This window comes from Rattus norvegicus, chromosome 12, assembly GCF_021556685.1.
Source record: "Rattus norvegicus strain SHRSP/BbbUtx chromosome 12, alternate assembly SHRSP_T2T, whole genome shotgun sequence".
Classification (NCBI taxonomy): domain Eukaryota; kingdom Metazoa; phylum Chordata; class Mammalia; order Rodentia; family Muridae; genus Rattus; species Rattus norvegicus.
Window position 1 is genome coordinate 28,114,164 of NC_141545.1, and position 23,795 is coordinate 28,137,958.

The 23,795-nt window shown below is 46.6% G+C and overlaps 2 protein-coding genes across 3 annotated transcripts; both read left to right on the forward strand.

Moving 5' to 3' along the window:
* The first annotated feature begins 1,372 nt into the window (after nucleotides 1-1,372).
* Ccl26 (C-C motif chemokine ligand 26) lies at nucleotides 1,373-6,303 on the forward strand. The gene is made up of 4 exons (NM_001109488.2): nucleotides 1,373-1,517; nucleotides 2,930-3,077; nucleotides 3,163-3,277; nucleotides 6,046-6,303. The coding sequence occupies exons 2-4, from the start codon at nucleotides 3,005-3,007 to the stop codon at nucleotides 6,140-6,142; spliced, it is 285 nt and encodes a 94-aa protein (NP_001102958.1). The 5' UTR covers nucleotides 1,373-1,517; nucleotides 2,930-3,004; the 3' UTR covers nucleotides 6,143-6,303.
* A 10,926-nt stretch (nucleotides 6,304-17,229) lies between these two features.
* Nucleotides 17,230-17,705, forward strand: Rps13-ps4 (ribosomal protein S13, pseudogene 4). 2 transcript variants are annotated; one of them, XM_087579763.1, is made up of 2 exons: nucleotides 17,230-17,304; nucleotides 17,380-17,705. In XM_087579763.1, the coding sequence occupies exons 1-2, from the start codon at nucleotides 17,250-17,252 to the stop codon at nucleotides 17,703-17,705; spliced, it is 381 nt and encodes a 126-aa protein (XP_087435889.1). In that variant the 5' UTR covers nucleotides 17,230-17,249. The 2 variants fall into 2 exon arrangements, with proteins under 2 accessions (XP_087435889.1, XP_087435887.1); XM_087579761.1 differs by having other exon boundaries at nucleotides 17,230-17,705.
* The last annotated feature ends 6,090 nt before the right edge of the window (nucleotides 17,706-23,795 follow it).

Consider the following 23,795-nt stretch of genomic DNA (forward strand, 5'->3'; position numbering starts at 1 on the left):
AGAGGAGGGTATCCTCAGCTGAGCTAAGAAGCTGAGGAACCTCGGTTCCCCCTTCTCTTCGCTTCCTCCCTTCTTTTCTTTATTGCTTCTTGTCTTCTTCTGATAGTCACACCAGGCAACAAATTTCATGAAAGAGATTTGTTAGAGTGTCCACGGAGAGAAGGAATAAAGCCAGGAGTGGCTGCCCGTGAGGGGGCAGCCAGCAGCTGGGAACCGGACAGAGTGCAGTGGGGTTCTTGTGGGCGGAGCTTTCTAGATGGAGACTTCCAGCGTGAAGATTGATGGGATCTCAGGTCCTGAGCTTGGGAGAACTCAGGGATTGGTGGGCTCTCCTGTTGGTAAGTTTCTGTGGGAAATTCAGGGATTGGTGCCTTTTGGTCAGATTTTTCACCTAATTAGCATAATCTGGGGAAGCTCCTGTTGAGGGGCATTAGTTGAATTTTGTGACAGTTACAGAGGCTGGACGGTCAGGGAGGTCTGGGGGAGGGACCTTGCTCTGCTGGATCTGGGGTGTGTGTGTGTGTGTGTGTGTGTGTCCACATTCCAACCTTGAGGGCTTACAAAATTTACAAAGTATACAAAGTTCGCAAAGGGAGTTCAAGGCAGGGGAGACTTCCTTGCCCCTTAGGAGGCCTGAATAACTAACAGGTTATGACCAGAGGACTCAAGTCCAGTTTCTAGATCTACCTCAGGAGGCTTACAACTTCCTGTAATTCTCTCTCCAGGGGATCTGACTCCCACTTCTGGCCTCCACAAACAACCATGCACATGTGCACGTACACACACACACACACACACACACACACACACACACACACACACACACGTAATTAAAAATAAAAGTGGGGTTGGGGATTTAGCTTAGTGGTAGAGCGCTTGCCTAGCAAGCGCAAGGCCCTGGGTTCGGTCTTCAGCTCCAGAGGAAAAAATAAAAGTAAAAATAAGGGGTTGGGGATTTAGCTCAGTGGTAGAGGGCTTGCCTAGCAAGCGCAAGGCCCTGGGTTCGGTCCCCAGCTCTGAAAAAAAGAACCAAAAAATAAATAAATAAATAAATAAATAAATGAAAAGGCCAGGTGTGGTAGGGCACGCCTTTAATCCCAGCACTCAGGAGGCAGAGACAGGTGGATCTCTGTGAGTTTGAGACCAGCAAGGTCTACATAGTAAGTTCTAGGCTAGCAAAGGCTACATAGTGAAACCGTATCTAAAAACTAAAGTGACCCTTTAAAGTTCTTGTTTCCAAATGTAGGCACACTGAGGGGTTCGTGCTTCATTACGTGAATTTGAGGGGAAGAAAACAGCACACTTCAGTCTGTAACAGGAGAGCCCTAGGGAAGAGAACCCGGACAAATGAGTTAGTCTATTCCAGTCCTGTGACCATAACAACAGAAGAATTTCAGACAGGTATCCATGGTAGCAGAAGTTCAATGGCTAGCCAGACTTTGAGGAGCACCTCAGATGGAGGAGGGTTCTTGAGCGTCCACACAAAAGTAGTCAGATCACAACCAGCAACGTGGATGGTACGGAGCAGGGACCTGAACCACCACAGGGGACGGGGGCAGCTGAGAGCAGAGCAGGGCCCAGAAGGGCTGAAATGAAGGATATACTCAGAACTGGGGGTGGGGCTCGAGGCTCTGGGTTGGATCTCCTGCGCCGAGATAGGAAAATGGCAGAAAGTCTTGGGCAGAGCATTGTGAGCATCCTGAGAAGGTCGGTAGATCGCAGCAGACGCCTGTTTATGGACACAGCTCTTACTTGGAGGGATCCCAATGTTTCATAAAAGAAGTATAATGGTGACTAACTGTAGAGGGAAGACAGTCGTAGACAGAACCATAGGAGAACTGTGGAACCTTGGCACACGTGTAGCCCTAGTTCTTGAGAGGTGGAAGCAGGGAGATCGAATTTTAAAAGTCAATGAGATCCTAGCTCAAAAATTCAAAGGCTGTACTGGAGAGGGCTCAGTGGGCAAAGGCACGTGCCCCCGAGGCAGATGACCCGAGTTCAATTCCCAGGGCTCACACAGCGGGAAGAAAGAACAGACTCTGTGAGTTATCCTCTGGGCCACACACGCACTCCATATGCATGCTCACACAGCTGACACCCCACCCCCGACAACAAACACAATAAGTGAATTATTTTTCAAATCAAATGCAGGGATATGGTTTAGTGGTAGAATGCTTGTCTAGAATTCCTCAGTGATGGACTGGGGTCGGGGTAGAGCACTTGTCTAGCCCAGTAGGGGCTGGTTAGTATAGCTCAATGGTAGAGCACAAATCGAGCCTCAGTGCATAGCCCTCCCTCCCTTCCTTACTCCCTCCCTCCCTCTCTCTCTCTGTCTGTCTCCTTCCTGACTGGATGCAATGACATCAGCCACCTCATACTTTTGCTGCTGTAGATTTCTTATCATGGACTGTGCCCTCAAACCATGAGCCGAGATAGTCCCTCTCTGTAAGTTCCCTGTGTCAGCTCTTCCTTTACGACAACCAGGAAAGTAACACAGACGCCACCTATAAAATATAGGACCTGAGCCAGGTGACGGTGGCACATACCTTTAATCCCAACACTTGGGAAGCTCATCATGTCCTCCTCTGACCTCTGCACATTCATGTCATCATGGATGCACCCACAGACTCACATGCATGCACCCACAGACTCACATGCATGCACCCACAGACTCACATGCATGTGCCCACAGACTCACGTGCATGCACCCACAGACTCACGTGTATGTGCCCACAGACTCACATGCATGCACCCACGACTCAAATGCATGCACCCCAGACTCACATGCATGCGCCCACAGACTCATGTGTATGAGCCCACAGGCTCACGTGCATGTGCCCACACACTCACGTGCATGCACCCACACACGGGCAAATATGCACACAGCTACTTTGTTTTCAACCATAAATTTCTCTGTAATGTTCTTCAGGTATCACACAGACTCAGAGAAGACAAACCAGGAGGAGCTGAGGAGCCATCTATAAAGGGCCCGGGTGAATGGACCATGAAGACCTTCTCTTTAGGTCCCATTGTTCTCCTGGCCGTCTTCCTCAGTGTCCAGCTTGGTGTTGCCACGTGTATGTAGCTGGTCCTCCTCCCCTCCCCATGAAGCTCCTGTCTCTGACAGGACCATCCCAAGGCCCTTCCTCTGCTTGTTTTTAGGTGAGAGTGAAATGCCCATGCCCTGCTGTTCCTATTTCAGCCACTACGTGATCCCGTGGCACTGGCTGTACAGCTACCAGATCACCGACAGCTCCTGCCCCAATGAGGGCGTCATGTGAGTGTTTCTCGGTCCTGCTACCCCACCCACGTCATTGAGCACGGACTGGGACAATGCCCTCAGTGACGAACTGGTCCTCGAGATAGGAATCTGGGAAGAGGGTGCCTGTTATACTTCTGGTCTCTGGGACAAAATACCTTGATGAAAGCAACATACAGGAGGAAATCCAGATTGTAGTCTGTTCTAGTTTGCTTCCTGTTACTATGGTAAATACTATGACCAAAAGCAACTTGGGGAGGAGAAGGTTTATTTTGGGTCGTACTCCATCACGGAGGGGGAAATCAGATCTCAAGCCAAGAGTGGAAGAAGAGAACATTAAAGAGTGCTGTTTGCAAAGGAGGCTGCTTACTGGGCTTGCTCCTGTGGTTCATGGTCTCTGCTAGCTTTCTTATATAGTTCAGTCCTAGGGATGGTGCCACCTATAGTAGGCTGGGCTCTCCCACATCAATCATCCATAAAGACAAGTCTTCACAAACACAGCCACAGGTCAATCTTATTGAGGTAATTCTTTGAGGTTCTTTTTTTTTTTTTTCTTTTTTTTTTTTTTGGAGCTGGGGACCGAACCCAGGGCCTTGCGCTTGCTAGGCAAGCGCTCTACCGCTGAGCTAAATCCCCAACCCCTGAGGTTCTTTTTAGATGACTCCAGTCTAGGTCTATGTGGACAGCTAAGACAAAGACACAATCTATCATTGCTGGGGGAGGTCAAGGTAGCAAGATCTTGAAGCAGCTAGTCATATTATATTCATAATCAAGAGCACAGAATGATGAACTGATTCATTGCAATACAGCTCAGCCTGATTTCTCTACTCTTAGATAGTTCAGAGTCCCCTGCCTAAAGAATGATGCCGCCCATAGTGGACAAGTCTCTTCCACTTCAATTAATATACTCACAATAGCCCCCACAGACATGCCCATAAGCCAACCGAATCTAGTTAATCTTCTATCAAGACTTCCTTCCTAGATTATTTTAGATGTTTACATTTACAATTAAAAGTAACCACCACACTAGGTTAGAGCCCAGCCTCTGCACAAGTACATGTGCTTTGAGACAGAGTCTGACTTCCACACCATATAGTAGGCCCTACTTTAAGAGCTGGGTATAAAATCAAGACACAGCCAAGTGATGGTGGCACACATCTGTGATCCCAGCACTCGGGAGGCAGATGCAGGCAAATCTCTGAGTTCGAGGCCAGTCTATTAACCTAGTTCCATGACAGCCATTGGTACTGATGATAATGATGATGACGATGATGATGATACCAAGAGCTGAATATTTTGGTATGAACTTGTAGCCTCTGTGGTCAGCAGGCTAAGGTGGAGGATCATGAGTGTGAGGTGTGATATGGCTACATGGTAAGACCTTGTTTATAAAAAGGAGGGGCCTGGTGGAATTGTGAATTTGGTGAGATGGTTCAGTAGATAAAAGGACCTTGTACCAAGCCTAATCACTCGAGTTTGATCTCTTGATTCCACGTGGTGAAGAGAGGAAGCTGATTCCCTGCAAACTTTTCTGTCCCTCCCTCTACAATAAAGAAATAACACATAATTTAAATGTATAAAAAGAGAACTATGTGACATATTACTGTGGGTTCTTTCTGTCCTCTAAAATTTATTGTGCAGAACTGTTGTGTAATTCAGTGGTAAAGCATTTATTAAGCAATATGAAGTCCTGGGTTATGCTCCCAGCATACACACATGTAAAAGATTAAATGGCTTGGGCAACAGTTCTCTAATATATAAATATACTGAAGTCTATTAACCAAGTACTCATTTTACAGTTTATTTTTCTATTCGCATTATTAGGAATTGAACCTAGAGCTTTCTATAGGTTAGACAAATGTACTACCACTGAGCCACGCCCCCAGCCCTCACTGGGGGATTCTAGGCAGGGGCTCTACCACCGAGCCACACCCCCAGCCCCTCACTGGGGGATTCTAGGCAGGGGCTCTACCACTGAGCCACACCCCCAGCCCCTCACTAGGGGATTCTAGGCAGGGGCTCTACCACTGAGCCACGCCCCCAGCCCCTCACTGGGGGATTCTAGGCAGGGGCTCTACCACTGAGCCACACCCCCAGCCCCTCACTAGGGGATTCTAGGCAGGGGCTCTACCACTGAGCCACACCCCCAGCCCCTCACTGGGGATTCTAGGCAGGGGCTCTACCACTGAGCCACGCCCCCAGCCCCTCACTGGGGGATTCTAGGCAGGGGCTCTACCACTGAGCCACGCCCCCAGCCCCTCACTGGGGATTCTAGGCAGGGGCTCTACCACTGAGCCACGCCCCCAGCCCCTCACTGGGGGATTGTAGGCAGGGGCTCTACCACTGAGCCACGCCCCCAGCCCCTCACTGGGGGATTCTAGGCAGGGGCTCTACCACTGAGCCATGTCCCCAGCCCCTCACTGGGGGATTCTAGGCTCTACTGCTGAGCCATAGTATCACCATCCCTAATCATGTCAAATATGTGCTCCACAGAATGGGTGAATTATGTCTCAATAAAGCTATTATATTGAAACAAAAGCCTCGCAATACAGATTGCTGCCTGGCAACTAGACCCTTCTGAGGCATGATTCCTGGGGAATGTGGGTCTGAGGGTGTGTGGATTCTGGGGGAGATGGAAAGGAGAAGCAGGCTTAGCGGGGGATGTGACAGGAAAGGGTTGTGGCATTTGCGTTGGATAGGTGACAACCCAAGTCTACCCACCCTCCTCTTTCATGAGCTTCCTACGCCATGGATGTCAAAATTCACTTTGTATCTCTTTTCTACAGATTCACCACAAAAACTGGTAAGCAATACTGTGTCCAGCCAGGGGACAAGTGGGTGCAGAGATACATTTCCTTGTTGAACGCCAAGAAGCATTGGTGACCCCGCTGAATTTTCGGCCCGAGGACCATTCAATGCAGCTCTCGGCTCCTTTGCGCTCATGGAATCTGGTGCATTGCTTTAAAGACTTCGCAGCCCTGCTGGAAGGAGAGCGTGGTTTTCATTGCAGATTTTTAAATAAAGATTTGATTTCAATAGGTCTAGCTCCGTGGTCAAAGGCGTTGCCGCCGAGAGGACCCCCGGGAGCCACATGGTATAACCCGACTCTTGGCTACTTTATTCGGTTGTTATATCTACCACCCTTCTCCACCACAATCCGTTCCAACTCCCCAATACCAGGTAGATGAGAAAGATTAGAGGGAAAGGTGGACACAGACCTCTTTAGACTACTTCCTGCTAGTTAGGAGTGTTGAGTACCCAAGGCGGGGGCGGGACCAATTTTCATTGTCAGGATATCTCTAACCAGCAATGCAGCCAACCAATTAGCAAACGGCAAAAGCAGCGGGAGGAGCCAGCGGGAGCAGGAGCAGCGGCAGCAGCACAGCCCCTGTCATGTGTGTTCTGGCATTTATACACTCTCAAGAGTCCCCAGTATGGGGTTGGGGATTTAGCTCAGTGGTAGAGCGCTTGCCTAGGAAGCGCAAGGCCCTGGGTTCGGTCCCCAGCTCCGAAAAACAAACAAACAAAGAACCAAAAAAAAAAAAAAAAAGAGAAGAGTCCCCACCCCAGTATTCCAGACATGAACGATCTTCAGCTGTCAGAACCACGCCCCTGCCAGAGCGCCAGACCAATCACAGTCAGCTGCTGTGGAGAGTCTGAAGCGCCCCGTTTCCCACACCTGGGATTAAAACAAAAACATCTTCACATAACATAACTGGTGTTTTACAGGAACCAAAATTCTCTATACAACATGATGGAACGGGAACCAGCCTGAAAGTTGCCCTCTGACCTCCATGTGTTCCCCGGAAGACAGAGACAGGAAGATCTCTCTGAGTTTGAGGGCAGTCTGGTTTATATAGTGAGTTCTGGGCCTGCCAAGACTACAAAATGATGCCCTATTTCAAAATAATAATAATAATAATAATAATAATAATAATAATAATATAAAAATTGATGATGATAATGATAATAAATAATAATAATAATAAAACAATATGATGATTTAAAGACTGAAATGGGAAGATACATTTTTGTCCTCCAGATGTGCACACCCAGGTACACATACAACATACACATAGATCTCTCAATCAAATCCAGAGTTTATCAATATGGTTTACTCTGGGATCCCCTACATACATCTTCTGTGCCTGGAATCCTATGCAGGCCACCCAGCAGAACACCAAGCGTGTGAGCACTGTAATAGCCTCAGTCCCTCGAACCCATGAGCATTAGCCATCTTTCTGTTTGTGTTTTCTTCCGTTTCCTTTGAATCCTAGCTGAATGAATCGTGGCTATTCTCACTAGGCCATAAGAAAGTGCTCACTGGCCAAGGATCGTAGGTCTCGCCTGAGGTACTTGAGCTTCTCTGGAAACAGGTACTGTTCCCACTTTGGAATTGATCCAGAAGAAAGCAGTTGGAGGTAGGGAGGCTAGACAGGCTGGGAAAAGAAATAATAAATGTGTGTGGATGAGCAAGCTATGAGAGCATCAGGAGTTCAAGGTTACATCACCCCCCTAGACCCAGTGTCAAACACCCAAACCCAAACCAAGCCAAAAAAAAAAAAAAAAAAAAAAAAAGCATGGCTGAGAAGATGGCTCTCCTGGTAGATTGCTTGGCCAGCATGCAGGAAGCCCTGTCATATCCCCAAATTGAATACCGTGGACATGGTGACTGGTGTACCTAGGGAGGTAGAGGTAGGAGGATCAAGAGTTCAAGGCCTGGCTGGAGAGATGGCTCAGTGGTTAAGAGCACTGACTGCTCTTCCAGAGGTCCTGAGTTTGAACCCCAGCAACCACATGGTGGCTCACAACCATCTGTAATGGGATCCGATGCCCTCTTCTGATGTGTCTGAAGACAGCGACACTGTACTTATATATAAATATAAATAAATCTTTAAAAAAAAAAGTTCAAGGCCATGGGACCTGGAGAGATGGCTTAGGGATTAAGAGAACTTGCTTTTAGAGAGGCCCTCTCAGCGCCCACATGGTGGCTCACAATCATCTAACTCTAGTTCCAGGGGATCTGATCTCTGCAGGCATCAGGCATGCGAATGGCAAACATACATAGATCATACAAGCAAAACGATCGTATAAATAATTAAACTGATATAGGAAAATGTTCATACAGAGTCTGAGGCTGTCCCAAGCTGCATGATGTCCTAAGTGGACAACTGGATTGCTATAGAAACTTTTAATCCCAATCTCGGATTTCTACCCCTACTTTGACCATTTAATTTATACATAAAGACACATATAACCTTTATATTTACAATAAGTCTTAAACAGCTCAAGAGCTATGCCACTAGCATCTACTTTCCTATCGATGACCCCCAAGTTATTACTATGTTTCATCTGGGCTACTCTTTTTTGTTTTTTTTTTTTAAGATTTATTTGTTTTATTTATATAAGTACACTGTAGCTGTCTCCAGACACTAGAAGAGGGTGCCAGATCCCATTAGAGATGGTGTGAGTCACCATGTAGTTGCTGGGATTTGAACTCAGGTCCTCTGGAAGAGCAGTCAGTGCTCTTAACCCCTGAGCCACCTCTCCAGCCTCCATCATCCAGGATGCTCTTAATTCCAATTGGCCAATCCTCAGGGCCATGTTTCCTTAACTCCTAACCTGTGATAGCTTCTCTCTCCTCCTTCGCCTTCTCCTCGGGGTTCTCCTCCGACCCCAAGCCTGGGATTCTCAAACCCGCCTATGTCTCTTCTGCTCAGCTATTAGTCATCAGCCTCTTTATTTACCAATCAGAAACAATTTGGGGGAAAGGTCACATAGTGTCCCGTGTGGCCTCCAAGTCTTGGGGACCCACACTTAGCATTACAATACACAGCAAGACCAAACCTCGACACCGAATAGATAAGAGGACCCTGAACTGTGGCTCATCAGTTCAAAACACTCATTGCTCTTCCGGGGAACCTGAGTTCAGGTTCCAGCACCCACATCAGGAGGCTCACAGCTCCCCATAACTGCTACTTTTACCAACACCCTCTTCTGGCCTCTGCAGGCCCCTGCACTCACATGCACACAGGCACATAAATGAAAACAAAACTTAAAAAATTTACAGAACATACCCAGAGAGCATTTATACCGACTAGAAGCTTCCTCTCTGTTGGGCTGGCTTCGTAGCACTGGAATGCTCTGCGTGCGTAGCCTGCTGGGAAGGAAACATTATCCCAGCTTACCGAGGTTTGAGCCTCCTGAGAAATAATGCAGGGTAGGATACACCCATGGGTGCAATCGTGGCATAAATGTTGTGGAGGTAACCAATCACTGCTTAGCTTTAAAGCCTACTGCACTGTGCGAAACACATCCCTGGTACTGTTGACCTGGTTGAGCTCACAGGCCCCAGAGGTAAAGCTACTCTCGTTCTGCTAAATGGACAGAATCTCAAACCACCTTCTAAATCTCTCTCTCATACTAGAGACATTTCTTTGTGCAACGGAAGGCGGTTAATGCCAAAACTCACAACTGGTCAAAGCCCAGAGTACAAAGTCCAGGCATCAGAGGAGTAAGTGACCGGCCATAAACGGGGCCTCTATATCACACCCCTCCCCCCTTCCCAAAGGTCGGGGACCATTGTGGAAGAGCCCGAGAAGAGAGATTGTAGAGCCCGAGCCAGGGAGGAGCATGTCCTAGGTCTGGCACTCCTCTCCAGGCACTTCTGGGCTCATAGCACAGCGGCTGTGGTAGCCCGCACAAGATCACTTAAGCATAAAATGGGGAGAGGTACAGAAGCCCCTACCCAGCACTGAGGAGAAAATGGGCGGTTGATGGTTTATTGATTATAGTCAGTGTAAGGTCTCACAGAAACCTGGGTCAAAGTCTCGCTCTTCTGTGTGGCTCCTTCCAAAAGCTTCTCATCCTGCTCCCTATTCTGAACCTTTCCCTCCCAGGGGCTGGGCTTCCTTCTCTCCCCCAACCTTCTCTCCCCCTCCCGGAGCTGGGGACCGAACCTAGGGCCTTGCGCTCGCTAGGCAAGCGCTCTACCACTGAGCTAAATCCCCAACCTCACTTCTCTCCCCCAACCTTCTCTTTCCTATAGAAACTCAGCCACTGCTGCTACATAGTCTCTTGGCCTCTTGGTTCCTGTTTGGTTCCACTCCTGGATCTCTCTCGATCTGCTCCCCGCCCCCCACCCCTCATCTCTCCACCTCTCTCTCTCCTCTCACAACCCTCAACTCGTCCTGATGCCTCTGGTTGGTTTCTCCCTCACATCTACAATAAACACTCTCAAACATACCTCGGAGCAGTGCGTATCGTATATGGAAATGCCGTAAAAAGCTACTTTTGCTGGTATGTCCATCACCCCATGTTACAGGATGAATCTGAAATGTTCCCCCTGTGGACTTTGTGATCAGCAGCCCCAGACCCACAATGATGGAGTCTTGCCCAGAACTTTAAGATAAAAAACCCTTCCTTCCTTCCTTCCTTCCTTACAGGGGTTTTTACAGCTATTTTTGTTAAAGTCAGGAGAAAAGTAAGAAAGAAGTTTCTCAACAAAATGGCCGAAGCTGGGAAATGAGGTACCCAATTGGATAGATGAACCCAGGCCTCAGTAGACACAGCATGCCCAGAATACCAGAGAGAGAATTAGTCCGAGTTCTAAGAGCCAAGAATTGGTGTTGGGCAGAGTGCCGTATACTTAAAAACCCAGCATGTGGGCAGTAGAGGCAGGAAGATCAAAAGTTCAAGGTCATCGTAGTGAATTTGAGACCAGCCTGGCTGTCTGAGACCCCTTCCCACCCCAAACCCAAATATGGGCTGAATCTGACTAGTCTCCTGGAGAAACTGATCAATCTACCTTTCTGTCCCCCACCCCCGCCCCTGGCTCCATTTGGTAATGGCACCGTCTCCTCCATTAGGAATCCATTAGTTCAGCTAAGGCTGGGATGAGGCGTCCATTAAGGCTCCCCTGGGTGTAGCCAGGCGTCTATCCAGTGCATTAGAGTGGAGACAGGGCTGGCCGGGAGGCCCTTTGGGCTGGCGCAGCAGCTGCTTTCCCAGGATGAGGTGTGTTGCTGCCTCATCGATTTCAACCAGCAAAGTCTGGCGAACCCAGGGGGCTTGACTGAGGGAGTCTGTACATCTGCGCGGCCCGATTCTACTGTCTGTGCGCTGTGAAACGCTTTTGTCCATGGATGAGTAGCTTCCCATGTCTTTGGTTTGGGGATTTATTTATTTTTTAAATGTTTGACTCTGTAGCCCCGACTGACATATAATTCACCATAGAGGCTAGGCTAGACTCCAACATGCTAAAATCCTCCTGCCGCTAGCTCCCCAGTCCTGAGATTGTAGGTATATGCCACCATACCTAGTTCACGTGGTCCTGGGGGTGAAACCTTTCATATATGTGAGGCAATCATGTACCAACTAATGCTCCAGCCCTGGGGTTTTTGTGTGTGTGTGTGTGTGTGTGTGTGTGTGCACACACATGCATGCATGCACATGCAAACATGCCTGCACACGCAGACACGTACACACACAGAGACAAGTCCATGTACACACACACACACACACACACACCAAAAAAAAAACAAAAAACAAAACAAAAAACAAAAACAAAAACAAAAACAAACAAAAAAACAAAAACCATACCTGGGTCTGCACAAGACCGGACTTGTCAATAGTCATGGATGGGAGAGAACTTATGGGGGATCCTTTCCCTCCATGCTAACCTATTGGCTACTCATGAATTCTGGGGCACGCATGGGTGTGTGTGTGTGTGTGTGTGTGTGTGTGTAAATGAGACGGAAGAGCCTCCCTGAGTGAGCAGGTAGCACTATTTCATGGCCTGGGATCCCAGGAATGAACAAAAGGGAGAAAGGAGCTAGAGGTGGTGGTGCGCACCTTGAATCCCAGCGCCCACAGAGCGGAGGCAGGCAGATCTCCATGACAAGTTCCAGGCCAGCCAGGGCACACATTGAGAGCCTGTCTGTCTCCAAATGGGGGAGAGGGCTAGGGATGGTGTCTCACATCTCACTTGGGAAGTAGAGGTAGAAGGAAGGGAGTTCAAGATCATTCTTGGCTAGCCAGTTTGAGGCCAAAAGTAGAGAGGACATCTTGTGTGTTATATGAAGGCATCACCTGTCAATTAAAAATCCTATGGCTTAAATAGGAAATAGAAGGTGGGACATCCAGGAGGAGAAAGGATTCTGGTAGGGAGCCAGGCGGAGATTCGCCCCGGAGATGGACACACGGTACCTAAGTGCAGATAGCCAGCCAAGTGGCAGAATGTAGATTAAAATAAATGGGATGATTTAAGTTAGGTTCTAATAAGAGAAAAGCTGATCTATATGGCCAAGGTATTTGTAAATATAGTTTAAGTCTGAGTCTTATTTCTGGGAGCTGGGAGAAAGGACAGGCCTAACTTAACAGCCACTAGAACCCAAGCTTACAGCTTAAGAATGGCCAGGGGAAAGTCGAGGAAAAGTCAGGCTAGCTGGAAGAGGCCTGGCCAATTTAAAAAAGAACAAAAGCGGGGCTGGGGATTTAGCTCAGTGGTAGAAGCGCAAGGCCCTGGGTTCGGTCCCCAGCTCCGAAAAAAAAGAACCAAAAAAAAAAAAAAAAAAAAAAGAAGAACAAAAGCCAACTGAAATCAAAGCTCTCTAAAACAGCACAAGACTAGCAGGAAAGGAGGTTTCCAAGTCAAGGAGCAGGAACCAGTAGACAGATAATAGGAAAGGTGGCTTTTTAAAGAAGACCCCACCTAATTTAAGAACAAAACCCAGAAGTTGGGGCTTCTCCCAAGGGGAAGGAACCAGCTCCAGGTTACACACAGGTGGATGGCAAAACCCACAGAGACTTGGAGAGACCGCAGTGGTGGGATAAGCCCCTTTAGGTTCTTTTATGTATAGCAAGGCAGGTTGACCCAGTCCTGTCCTATGGGAATCAATGCTCTGTGCTCCCGACCAGCGGAAGGGCAGCCCTAAGTTGGCTTTTGCAGCCGGAATCTGGGTGGAAAACACAAACATCTCACCCTGTAAACAAAGGGTAGAGGGGACAGCCAGGTGCAGCACAGGGTCTGAGCGAAAACACAGCAGACATGGGAGACAGAGACAGGCAGATAGATCTCTGTGAATTCTAGACAAGCCTGTTCTGTACAATAAAGTCAGAGTGGGGCCCTCCGCTGATAGACACATCTGCTTGCAAACAACAGTCTAAAGTTAAAAATGACACATTTTTTCCTTAAAAATATTATATAGGTTTTTGCTTAATAACAGATAGAAATATCCTTAGTATTTTAAAAATAAATGCATATGAACCTGAAATTTATATAAAGAGAAAGGGGAATACAGGTATATTTATTCACATAATGTATGTTTATAATTTTAAGTTGAAAAATAATGCTTTTTCTGTTGCCAAAAAGCATTTTGCCTTAGGAAAGATATATTCTGCTGGCCAATGTAAAGAATCCAGAGACCACCGAACAAGAGGTTAAAGAATAATACTCTTACGCTTGTTAACTGTCTTACACATTAATTATCGTCTTAGCAATACAGAATACAGATGCTTTTTGTCAGAGGAGATAAATCAATCAAATAAACACACATGTCATAGAGACAATTGATATTGTTTTCAGTTTAAAAAGACAAGGGATTAATGCCAATGGAGGTCTAAACGTGACAGGCTGTCATAGCATCAAGCTGGATACACTAACAGACTATGGTCTAATCTAGAATGACAGAGAATGGGGGACTTTCTACCTCCAGTGAGGTGGGGTGACAATGCTCTTCTGAACAACTAGTCTCTTTAAACATGGGCTCTCCCTAGCCCAGGACTTAAAAGCTTAAGGCAAAAACCTCCAAGCGGCTGTCACTTGGGGTTACTTATGCTCCTGCATTAAATGGAAGAGAATTTAAATGAAGTTGAATACAGAAGGATATTAAATTAAGAGGAAAAAGGGTTCATAGATACTAAATAAATAAATCTGTGCTTTTGCTTTTAATACATGGGAGACAAAGGCAGGGATAGATGGGTTCGTTGTAAGTTGGAGGCCAGCCTAATCTACAGAGCAAATCCAAGTCAGCCCAGGCTACCCAGAGAAACCTTGTCTCAATAAACAATAATAATTGTTTTAAATGATCAAAATAAAGACGATCATATATTCAATGGTTCTGATGGTGCTGAACACCCTCCGTGAGGGAGGCCAAAATGGAGCAGACCTAGATAAAAACAAAAAGGGGAGGAGGCTGCTAAATTGGATCGGTCTATACTTTTAATGACTTCGAACTGAGGGGCCAAAGGCATGCTATGCTGGCGTGCTAAACTGGAAACCAAAGGCTCTGGGTTTGTATTAACAGGGAAGATGAAAAGGCTTTGGACTCCCTCCAAAGTAATAAGGATCAAATTTAACAGAGGAAGACCTCTGAAGATCTTGACTGCAGAAAAAAAGGAGAAAATCAAAAGGACCAAATGACCTGTGTACTGGCTGGTTTTTTTGTTTTGTTTTGTTTTGTTTTGTTTTGTTTTTTTTGGTTCTTTTTTTTGGAGCTGGGGACCAAACCCAGGGCCTTGCGCTTCCTAGGTAAGCGCTCTACCACTGAGCTAAATCCCCAGCCCCGTACTGGCTGGTTTTGTGTGCCAACCTGACACAAGCTGAAGTTATCACAGAGAAAGGAGCCTCAGTTGTGGAAATGCCTCCATGAGACCCAGCTGTAAGGCATTTTCTCAACTAGTGATCAAGAGGGGAGGGCACAGCCCATGGTGGGTGGTGCCGTCCCTGGGCTGGTGGTCCTAGGTTCTATAAGAGAGCAAGCTGAGCAAGCCAGGGGAAGCAAGCCAGTAAGTGACATCCCTCCATGACCTCTGCATCAGCTCCTGCTTCCTGACCTGCTTGAGTTCCTGTCCTGACTTCCTTTGGTGATGAACAGCAATGTGGAAGTGTAAGCTGAATAAACCCTTTCCTCCCCAACCTGTTTCTTGGTCATGATGTTTGTGCAGGAATAGAAACCCTGACTAAGACAACCGGCTAATGCAGAATGCTAAACCCTCTATTGAAACAACTCTGAGGCTGACAGGGTCATATAAACGTCTCCAGAAGAACTTCAGCTAACATGACCAATAAATCTCGTTAGCTACAGAATTCTCATACTTATGATTACATACCATCCTTTCAGATGAATGGAGACTTATCCTGCAGTTGGATTATCTGATCAAACTTCTAAAGAAAGACAGTTGTCTCTCACCTGCTCAGAGAGCAGGAAATCGTCCTTAATTGATCTGTGTACTTGTATATTCCGTACAGATGTCTTCATATATTGTTATATATTGCTTCAAATGTTTGCACATTGCAGAGTAAAATGCCAAGGAAATAACCCTGACATGATCGACCCTTGAAGATGCTGAGATGTTCTGTTCAGCTCCCTGCTTGATCCTCCCTCAATTGCACGAAGCTGTTTCCTCTAAAGGCTTGCTTCCAGAACAGCTTCCGGAAGGGCTGCTGCTCCTAGACGACCTTCGTTCATCCAGCCTTTCAGACCGTTCCAGTCAGGGCTTCAAGTTAAGCCCTGAACTTTCTCAGCACGTGCAGACTGGACAGTAAATGATCCCACTTAGCTTCTTAAGACCAGACGTTTTTCTCATTTTCCTGTCCCCCCCCCAGAGGAATTCTTCACCCCAGTTCAGCAGGAGGCAATTACAAGAAGACCATTGTTTCAGTCTCTCTCTCTCTCTCTTTTTTTTTTTTTTTTTTGTTCTTTTTTTCGGAGCTGGGGATCGAACCCAGGGCCTTGCACTTCCTAGGCAAGTGCTCTACCACTGAGCTAAATCCCCAACCCCTGTTCCAGTCTCTTAAGTTGGGGTGGATGGTTTGGGTCATTTTAGGAGTTAGAGATGTGTTGATGTTGGGTCATTTTAGGAGTTAGAGATGTGTTGCGATTTCAGGGGATGTTTTGCAAATGGTTATAGTCTTGGGCAGGGAAGAAAGGAAACAGGGAGTAAGCTTAGACTTAGGGGTCAGCTAAGTCATCTAGGGATTGCGATCCTTCCTCTTCTCTATTCTTTGTATCTAAGCAAGGGTAAGGGGGTTGAAAAGAAAAGGGAGGAATATAGAAATATTATAGGACATTAGACAAATAGGGAAGATTATTTAATTTACTCTTAAACAAAAAAACCCTATTTAATAGCTATAATCTTACATTGGCAAAGATGTTTATATTTTGATACAAAATTGAGGTTATATTTTGTTACAGATTTTTTTTATATATTTGGTACAGATTTTTGTGTATTGACACAAATTTAAGGTTATTCGTGATACGCATAATGTATATATGTTTTCAGTGTTTGTTTGAGGTATTGTACTTATATAATTCTTAAAGAGAGAAAACCCTAGCCATGTGGTCAAGGCATTTGTAAATATATTTTGAGTCTGAGTCTTATTTCTGGGAGCATGGGGCTGGGAGGAAGAACTTCAACAGCCAGCCTAGGTTACGTGAGACTCTACCTCAAAATATACAAATACATGAGTAAGAAAAGAAAGATAGGGGTTGGGGATTTAGCTCAGTGGTAGAGCACTTGCCTAGCAAGCGCAAGGCCCTGGGTTCGGTCCCCAGCTCCGAAAAAAAGAAACAAACAAACAAACAAACAAACAAACAAAAAAACAAACCTACTGCCTCGGGGTTCCAGGACATACAGAAGCTAAGATAACCATCCTATGGACTGAGCAACTATGGGATTCTTAGACTTTCCACCGGGAGACAGCCATTGTTGGACAAGCTGGATCACAGTCTGGAAGCCACTCTAATAAATCCTGTGTGTATTATGATATATGTGTGTGTGTGTGTGTGTGTGTGTGTGTGTGTGTGTGTGTGTCTGTAATTTGAGGTTTAGTATTGCAATGCTAGATTCTGTATCCCAAGGTCAAATTGCCTCAAATCGAGGAAATTCTCATGTATACCAGCTTTTGTTGGGTAAACCTTGGCCTCAAGTTATTTGCGATTGGTTAATAAAGATGCCTACATCTCTTTGCTTCCAGACCTCCGCCATCATGGGTTGCATGCGCGCTCCCGGGAAGGGCGGGTCCCAGTCAGCTCTGCCCTACCGCCGTAGCGTGCCCACGTGGCTGAAGTCGATGTCTGACGACGTGAAGGAACAAATTTACAAGTTGGCCAAGAAAGGCCTGACTCCTTCCCAGATAGGTGAGATCCTGAGGGACTCGCACGGTGTGGCACAGGTCTGTTTTGTGACCGGAAATAAAATCTTGAGAATCCTTAAGTCCAAAGGCCTTGCCCCTGATCTCCCTGAGGATCTCTACCATTTGATTCAGAAAGCAGTTGCTGTCCGAATGCACCTTAAAAGGAACAGAAAAGATAAGGATGCTAAATTCCTCCTGAGTCTAATAGGGAGCAGAATTCACCTGCTGGCTCGATACTGTAAGACTAAGTGGGTGCTCCCACCCAACTGGAAACTGGAGTCGTCCACAGCCTCTGCTCTCGGGGCATAGATGCTATTGTGTACACAAGCAGTAAAATCACTGAGTAAAATAAATAAATAAATAAATAAATAAATAAATAAATAAATAAATAAGCAAGCCTACAGCCTGGGCTGGGCAGAGTAGGTGGGGCTTTGGTTCCCAGGGTTGGAGTCTGAGACAGAGAGATCAAGATGGGGGAGAGAGGAAGAAGCAAGCAGCATGGGGGAGGTGGACTGTGAGCTCATGGCCGCGAGGGTGAGCCATTTGGAGAAGGAGCGGCCCAGGAGGAATGTGGCAAGTGATACCTCCGGGTTCTTGACAGGGAAGTAGACAAAATAGCACAGAGTGTTGATAACGGCCCAGCTCCAGTTGACAGGAGCCAGATATAGGTGTCTCCTGAGAGGCTGTGCCAGAGCCCCTGCTGATACATAGCCCCTACAGCTAACCATTGGATTGAACAAGGGTCCCCAGTGGAGGAGTTAGAGAAAGGACTGAAGGAGCAGAAGGGGTTTGCAGCCCCATAGGAAGAACAACAATATCAACCAACCAGACCCCACCAGAGCTCCCAGGGACTAAACCACCAACTAATGAGTACACATGGAGGGACCCATGACTCCAGCCACTTATGTGGCAGAGGATGGCATTGTCCACCATCAATAGGAGGAAAAGCCCTGCGAAGCCTCCTTTCCCCAATGTAGGGTAATGTCAGGGTGTTGAGGTTGGAGTGGGGGCATTTTCATAGGGGGAGGGAGTATGGGAGAGGGGGGAAAGGGGATAACATTTGAAATGTAAATACATAAAATTTCCAAGAAAAATAAAATTATTTAAAATAAATAAATATAAATGTTTTGTGTCTTTTATTTGGGAACTAAACAGTTCGAGGTGGGGTAGAAACACCCAAATATTATTTAGCACACACACTTCCTCACGTTGCTTTTGTTAGTTACAGCAAGAGAACAGTTACAAATCTAGAAAGCAATCCAGGGCAGATGAGGTCATAAGGAGGGACTCCCCACTGTGGTATTAGCGTCTTCCTAAGAAGAGAAAAGAGGTTTGAACTAGCATGCTCCCTGCTTCTCAGTGTGGTGCCGCTGGCCGCTGGCCGTGTTGTAACAGATCAAGAAGGGCTGGAGAGATGGCTCAGTGGTTAAGAGCACTGACTGCTCTTCCAGAGGTCCTGAGTTCAATTCCCAGCAACCACATGGTGGCTCACAACCATCTGTAATGGGATTTGGCACCCTCTTCTGGTGTGTCTGAAGACAGCTACAACGTACTCATATACACAAATAAATAATTCTTTAAAAAAAAAACAGATCAAGAAGACCCTCTTCAGGGATAGCACTCTATAGCAGACTTCGCAGCCTCTAAACTTACGAGACATAAATTTTGCTTTATCTATTCCACAGCCTCTGGTACTCTATGAAAATACAGTAAGATAGATCCATGATAACATCATTTCCTTCAATCTACTTGGTGACCGAAGTGGTAATGGGCTAAATACCTGTTTCGCAAATGAGAAAGTAGAGGGTCATGGATGTTATATACACAGACATGATTCTAACACTGCACCCCAGGTTAGTCCATTCCAAAGTCTGTGCTGCCCCTACTTGTACAGCCCCACTCCTCTGAGGAACGTATGGCCAGCTGCCCAGTGCACTCTGGGAAAGCTTCAGACCTGACATCTTCCGTGTCTGTACCAAAGCCTGAAGCTCCTTTAAGAAAAGACAAAACCTGGGGTTGGGGATTTAGCTAAGTGGTAGAGCGCTTGCCTAGGAAGCGCAAGGCCCTGGGTTCGGTCCCCAGCTCCGAAAAAAAAGAACCAAAAAAAAAAAAAAAAAAGAAAAGAAAAGAAAAGACAAAACCAATCAAGCATGGTGATGCATATCCATGAAGCTGAGGCAGGAGGACTGAGAGTTCAAAAGCAACTTGGACAACCGAGAAGCCAGCAGCACATCTTTCTAATCCATGGGCCGTGGTGACACCAGACGTAGCTCTTTACTGCCACCTACTGGCCACTTTTATAAGAACTGTTAAGAATTTGTGTGTTGTTAATTTTGCCTGCAATCCCAGTTATTTAGGAGGCTGAGGCAGGAGGATACTGAGTTTGAGGCCAGTTTGGACTAGGCACCTAATGCCAGGCCAACCTGGGATAAATAGAAAGACCTTGCCAAAAACCATGGAAAGAAAGAAGGAGAGATGAGAAGGAAGGAAGGGAAATTTAGAACATTTATTTGAGATATGGCCTTACTCTTTTGCCTAGCCTGGCCTGGAACTTTTGATCCTCTTGACTCTACTTTCTGGCCACTGGAATATAGGCACGTGCCATCATGTCTAACTAATTCTCTATCGCAGGGACTAGTGTCATAATATGACTAGCTTCTTCACAACAGCCACTCAGACAACATGATCTACCACTGAGCCACGCCCCCAGCCCCTCACTGGGGGATTCTGGGCAGGGGCTCTACCACTGAGCCACGCCCCCAGGCCCTCACTGGGGGATTCTGGGCAGGGGCTCTACCACTGAGCCACGCCCCCAGCCCCTCACTGGGGGATTCTAGGCAGGGGCTCTACCACTGAGCCACGCCCCAGCCCCTCACTGGGGGATTCTGGGCAGGGGCTCTACCACTGAGCCACGCCCCAGGCCCTCACTGGGGGATTCTGGGCAGGGGCTCTACCACTGAGCCACGCCCCCAGGCCCTCACTGAGGGATTCTGAGCAGTTCTCCAACTCTGAGCTACATTCCTACACATCATTTTATGTTTTTTATTGACAGAGTCACTAAGTTGCCCAGGATGGCTTTGAACTTACTTTCTAGCCCAGCTTCTCTCTCTCTCTCTCTCTCTCTCTCTCTCTCTTTTTTTTTTTTTTTTTTTTTGGAGCTGGGTATCGAACCCAGGGCCTTGCGCTTGCTAGACAAGAGCTCTACCACTGAGCTAAATCTCCAACCCCTCAGCTTCTCAACTATACCACCTCCTATCTCATCTGTATGGGTACCTGGTGTGGTATATCTGGACCACAAAGACTATTTTCTGGATATAGTCTGTCTCTGTCTCTGTCTCTCTGTCTCTGGCTCTGTCTCTGTCTCTGTCTCTCTCTCTCTCTCCATCTTCCTTTCTTTTTTTTCTAATTGCATTACTGGCCAGAAGAGTGGCTCACACCTTTAATCCTAGCACTAGGGAGCCCGAGGCACTTGGATCTCTGTGAATTCGAGGCCAGTCTCATTTACAGAGAGTTTCAGGACAGCCAGAGTCTACACAGAGAAACCTATCTTGAACACTCCTCCCCACAAGCTACTGTTAAGGTACAGAGGATGTTCCAAAAAAATGCCCAAGATGCGCAGGTGCAGAGGATGGGGGCTTTCTAAACAACCCACAGAGTTAGTCTCTCTAGGAACAGCAAATGCTTGTGGGTTTAGCACAGTTTTTCATTCACTGGAATGCTGAATGTGCTTTGTTATGACACAGCCTGTCTCAGTCCTGTGTTGGGAGCTGAGGAAGACGCTGTACGTTAGCCAATGTTGTCTTAAGATTATTACTAATTCTGTGAGGTTCATTTCATGATGATTTCTGCTTAAGCTATTTCACCTCTCGTTTCGAAATCCTTCCCTTTTATGGAAAAAACGGGGCATTGTGGGAATGCTCGTAAGGAAGCCCCTTTTCTTTTAAATGACAAGTCCAGGTGATGAAGGCTGAAAATTTTTATTTTTTGCTTTGTTTTTTGATGAACATTTGTCTTTCAGAATAGGACTGCATAATATGTTTAAATGGGAAAAACCCATCGTGATTTTGTACAATTAACAAAGCTACTGCGAGAAAAAAATATAAAACTTTTCTTGGTTTAAAAAGGAAGAAGAAGGGCCTGGAGAGATGGCTCAGTGGTTAAGAGCACTGACTGCTCTTCCAGAGGTTCTGAGTTCAATTCCCAGCAACCACATGGTAGCTCACAACCATCTGTGATGGGATCTGATGCCCTCTTCTGGTGTGTCTGAAGAGAGTGACATTTTACTCATATAAATAAAAATTAATTTAAAAAAAAGAAAGAAAGAAAAAGGTAGAAGAAGAAGGGAAAAAAAAAGACCCAGGGCCATTTAACTTCTGTTCCCCCCCCCCCCCCAGCTTGCTGGCTCCTCCCCTTCTACTACATGTCTGTTTTTCTTTTTTTTTTTTTCAATTTTTTAAAAAAAGATTTATTTTATTTTATGTATGAGTACTGTGTTGCTGTCTCAGACACACCAGAAGAGGGAATCAGATCCATCACAGATGGTTGTGAGCCACCATGTGGTTGCTGGGAATTGAACTCAGGACCTCTGGAAGAGCAGTCAGTGCTCTTAACCGCTGAGCCATCTCTCCAGCCCCCAATGCCTGTCTTTCTTTGGTCTCTGTTTCTCCTGCTCTCCAGATGACCCTGGTTCAGTTGCTTTGGGCTGCAAGAACCTGGGTATCCCAACCAGGGCTCTGCAGACCCAACTGAGACCTGTAGATATCCTCAAACCAGGTCTATCTATGCTAAATAGATCTGAACTATTTGGGACACAGTTTGCCCATTACGTGCTTACACAGGTACCCTGGGAGCCAGAAAGGGATATCCGGTCCCTTGGAGTTGGAGTTAATGATGGTTATAAACTGTTTGACACCAGCACTGGGAACTTAACTCTGAACAGCAACTGAATTCTCTCCAAACTTGCAGTGTGTGTGTGTGTGTGTGTGTGTGTGTGTGTGTGTGTGTGTGTGTGTGTCTGTGTGTTTACCCATGTGGCGGTTAGAGGACTACTTGCAAGAATCAGTTTTCTTGTTTCCATGAGGATCCCAGGAATCGAACTCACATTGCCAAGTTGGGTGGCAGGTGCCTGTTAGCTGCCGAGCCATCTCACTGCCCTTGTCTTATTATTTTGGGCTGGTCTCGTGTAGCTGAGGCTGCTCCAGAACTTGCTATGTAGCCAAGGAGGACCCTGAACGTTTGAGCCTCCTGCCCCTGTCTTCTGAGTACCGGGATGACAGGCACACACCAGCAAACTGTGCCCGGTTTAGGCAGTGCTGAGGATGGGATCCAGGGCTTCCTGGATGCTTAGAGAAGCACATTGACAAGTGGACTGTATCCCCACCCCCAGCCCTGGGTCCTTCTTTTTTGACCTGTTCTATCTCACAGGAAAACTAGCTGTCTTGAATCTTTCCCTGCTCGGTGCCTCCGAACCACAAATTCCTCCTTCCCACTCTGGTTTACTCTAATAAGAACTGGGCTGATCCCTTAATCCTTGTTTAAAAGGCTGGTGTTTATTGATGCCATAAAATCTGAACAAGGAGGCCTAAATCTGTCCTTAGCTGAGCCCAGAGCATAAGACCAGTGTGGAACTCAGAATGGCCACACCAAGGTCAGAGTGTGAGAGGCACTGTCTGTCCCACTGGTGTTCTTCGTTGAAATCATTCCCTTGGGTACCGGGGTGGTAGATCATTGACAAAGTACTTCTCTTACAAGCACAAGGATTTTGAGTTGATTCCTTGAATCCACATCAGACACACAAGAACATGCATGATACATACACGCACACCACCACCACCACCACCACCACCACCACCACCACCACCACCACCACCACCACCACCACCAAATAGACCTGGTAAGTTTTGTTTTTTTTTTAATATTTATTTATTTATTTTATGTATAAGTACACCATAACTGTCTTCAGACACACCAGAAGAGGGCATCAGATCTCATTACAGACGGTTGTGAGCCACCATGTGGTTGCTGGGATTTGAACTCGGGAAGAGCAGTCAGTGCTCTTAACCGCTGAGCCATCTCTCCAGCCCCCACCTGGTGGGTTTTGCTTGTAATCCAAGAAGCAGAGGTGGGGGGGGGATCCCTAAGGCTTGTTAGAGTATTTAGTGAGCTCAAGGCCAGAAAGAAACCCTATCTCAAAAAAAAAAAAAAAAAAAAACCCACAATGTAAAGGGTTGGAGAGATAACACGGAGGTTAAGAGTGCTGGCTGGGGTTGGGGATTTAGCTCAGTGGTAGAGCGCTTGCCTAGCAACCGCAAGGCCCTGGGTTCGGTCCCCAGCTCCGAAAAAAAAAAAAAAAGTGCTGGCTGTCCTTCCAGAGGTCCTGAGTTCAATTCTTGGCAACCA

Bases quoted from the DNA above. Each gene is read 5' to 3' on its own strand.
- Ccl26 (NM_001109488.2), top strand. From the start codon at position 3,005: ATGAAGACCTTCTCTTTAGGTCCCATTGTTCTCCTGGCCGTCTTCCTC. The intron at 3,078-3,162 runs GTATGTAGCTGG...GCTTGTTTTTAG, and splicing joins CCAGCTTGGTGTTGCCACGT to GTGAGAGTGAAATGCCCATG. The intron at 3,278-6,045 runs GTGAGTGTTTCT...TCTTTTCTACAG, and splicing joins TGCCCCAATGAGGGCGTCAT to ATTCACCACAAAAACTGGTA.
- Rps13-ps4 (XM_087579761.1), top strand. From the start codon at position 17,250: ATGGGTTGCATGCGCGCTCCCGGGAAGGGCGGGTCCCAGTCAGCTCTG.